Below are 2,795 nucleotides of genomic sequence, written 5' to 3'. Positions count from 1 at the left end.
AATCATAATCTAATCTTCCATTGGCCTCTTCCCCATATCATTGTCATCCATATGTAACATATTTAAAGCTTGTGCAATCTCTACATAAACACAAATGAAAATGTTGTTAGTATTTAATAAAAAGTAATAATTGTATAAAAAAAGAACAAAGATTGTAATTTTTTTACCCAAAGCTATATCATCATCGTTCAAGATGTCATCAACGTTGTCAACTATCGGATTTGTAGACTTTCTCACCCAATCTTGGGTGCATAACAAAGCTTCAACTATCAACGTCGATAAACTAGTCCGATACTCACTTACAACTCTACCACATGTGCTAAACGGAGACTCGGACGCTACACTTGAGATTTGTATCGCCAATATGTCTAACAACAAAGAATTAAATGGTAACAACATTAATTTATAAAGAAACTATGAAAGAATAAAAAAAAGTAATCACCTTTCGCCATCCCAGCAATTGTTGGGAATCTAATTGCGTTTACACTCCACCACCCGAGAATTGAGAAATCTTTTTTATAATTAATTATATTCTCTTTCAAATAAGTTCGTAACTCGTTATCCGTTGGATCCGAGTTGCTACTTCCCGTACAAAGAAAATCACCGAAAAAATCGTTATCATCATCAACATCAATGACTATTTGACTCGCTTCTTGTTGAGATGATCCACCGTTGTCAAATCGTTCCAAGTAGGTCATAAATAAATTCTCCATCCTATTCTCAACCTCTCAGACCATTTGACGTGCTTTTATGTCTATGCCCGCGGGGGTCAACGACGGTTCCATGTACCCGATCATTTTTTTAAAAGCATGTAACAAAAAAGGTGATTTGGTGGTAGGATCAAGTAAAACCGCAAAGTACATAAAATCGTTCATCTTGTTGTATGCACCGCAATACTTGTCGTATTTTGTCTTCATATCTTTTACCATATCGAGAAACATTGGTTTGGTTGACCACTTTCTTAGATGTATGTCCACATCTAAGACTTCCCGGATAAAAAGATTAACCAAAGGTTTTGATGTAGCCGAAACAAGCTCTGTTTTTGTTTTGAATTTTTCAAAGAACTTCACCATTTCGGTTACAACTTCAAAGTCATAATTTTCCGGTACTCTACCGAGATCCCTTTCATATGATTTATCTGTCAAAGATACATAAAATTCAGAATTATAGTATAAAATAATACTAAAAAGCTGAAATATTTCAGCTTTGATAGCTTTACGTTGAAGGATTGTAACTCAGTGAATATAACACCAAAATAAACAAAATTATAGTCTAAATTCATCTACAAACTGTAAACTAAATGTTGGAAAAAACCGGAGGTCAATCCGACTTAAAACGAATGAGTTGTGGGTGTTTAAAAAACGTCACAGATTACAAAATCTTGCTGAAAAGCTGAATTCTTTCAGCTTTGATAGCTCTACTTTGAAGGATTGTAACTCAGTGAATATGACACCAAAATAAACAAAATTATATTCTAAATTCATCTACAAACTGTAAACTAAATGTTGGAAAAAACCGGAGGTCAATCCGACTTAAAACGAATGAGTTATGGGTGTTTAAAAAACGTCACAGATTACAAAATCTTAAAAATCTTGCTGAAAAGCTGAAATATAACTTAAAAATAAATATTACCTCTTACGCCAAATTCCGTAAATGCCTCTTGTAACTGATATGCGGACTTCAATAACTCGAAAGTCGAGTTCCATCGGGTAGGAGTGTCACCACATAGAAACTTCTTCGTTTGTAAGCCACAATCTTTCATCGCCTTCTTGAACTTGTTTATTCTTTGTGGTGACAATCTAATATACCGTACCGCCTTTTGGATACACTCAACATGATAGTTTTGGTATTTTAGTCAATCCTTTACGATAAGGTTTAAAATGTGGGCCATACACCTAACTTGGAAATTCTTTCCACCCTCGTAAAGATTGGGCAACTTTTTGACCAAAAAGTCAATTGCCTTGTCGTTTGTAGCGGCGTTGTCCAAGGTAATGGTCATGACATTTTTCATTCCCCATCCACGAATACAATCGAGTAATTCTCGGCCCATATCCTCTCCCTTATGGCTATCTATCTCCCTAAAGTTTATAATTCTCTTGTGCATCATCCAATTCTCGTCTATGAAGTGAGCCGTGACCACCATGTAAGTAGTGCTTTGACAAGAAGACGTCCAAGTGTCCGTTGTCAAATGTATAGCGGTCTTTGGGTTACTTAAAAATTAAAGCATTTTGGTTCTTTCTTCTATGTAAAACTTGGAAACATTCCGGGATATTGTATGTCTAGATGGCAACACGACCTTAGCATTAAGTGCATTGGTGTATTCCACAAAAGCCTCGTTTTCAACGAACTTGAAAGGTAGTTTGCCTACCACAAAAAGGTTAAGTAATGCTTTTTTGATCCTTGCATCATTGTGTTTCCATGGTTTAACACTAGTATCCCCATTTGAATCCTTCTTTAGATTCAATTTGGTTTGAGTTGGATCTTGTAGCTTATCCGGGTTTTTTTACACCTACCTACGTGTTTGAGTAAACTAGAAGTCCCGTTTCTTTCCACATCCGCCTTTAGTAGCCTTTCACACTAATGACATTTTCCATATCTTCTTTCGACACCATCATCCTCTTTTATCATAACTTTATCAAATGTGTCCCAACAAGAGGATGTTTCTTTGCCACTTGTTTGTTTGTTTTTTTGCGATTTTTTTCGTTTTGCCATTTGTTCTTTTTCGTTTGTTAAAATTTGATTGATCATCTTTTGCCGAATCATCAACTAAATTGATTTGTGGTGTATTCTCAATA

General features: G+C 35.3%; 1 protein-coding gene across 1 annotated transcript; it reads right to left on the bottom strand.

Moving 5' to 3' along the window:
- Positions 1-728: 728 nt before the first annotated feature.
- LOC145112665 (zinc finger BED domain-containing protein RICESLEEPER 2-like) lies at positions 729-2,143 on the bottom strand. Its single transcript, XM_079048801.1, has 3 exons — positions 1,901-2,143; positions 1,633-1,816; positions 729-1,138 (listed from the first exon to the last, which is right to left on the bottom strand). The coding sequence occupies exons 1-3, from the start codon at positions 2,141-2,143 to the stop codon at positions 729-731; spliced, it is 837 nt and encodes a 278-aa protein (XP_078904927.1).
- Between the last annotated feature and the right edge of the window lie 652 nt (positions 2,144-2,795).

Source organism: Lactuca virosa, chromosome 5, assembly GCF_052849685.1.
Source record: "Lactuca virosa cultivar CGN04683 chromosome 5, Lactuca_virosa_CGN04683_v6, whole genome shotgun sequence".
Lineage (NCBI taxonomy): Eukaryota > Viridiplantae > Streptophyta > Magnoliopsida > Asterales > Asteraceae > Lactuca > Lactuca virosa.
The sequence above is the reverse complement of the archived record's forward strand: the minus strand, read 5'-3'. Positions and strand labels throughout refer to the sequence as shown.

Bases quoted from the DNA above. Each gene is read 5' to 3' on its own strand.
- LOC145112665 (XM_079048801.1), bottom strand. From the start codon at position 2,143: ATGGTGGTCACGGCTCACTTCATAGACGAGAATTGGATGATGCACAAG. The intron at 1,817-1,900 runs GTTAGGTGTATG...TGTATCCAAAAG, and splicing joins AGGGTGGAAAGAATTTCCAA to GCGGTACGGTATATTAGATT. The intron at 1,139-1,632 runs GTAATATTTATT...TATCTTTGACAG, and splicing joins TACGGAATTTGGCGTAAGAG to ATAAATCATATGAAAGGGAT.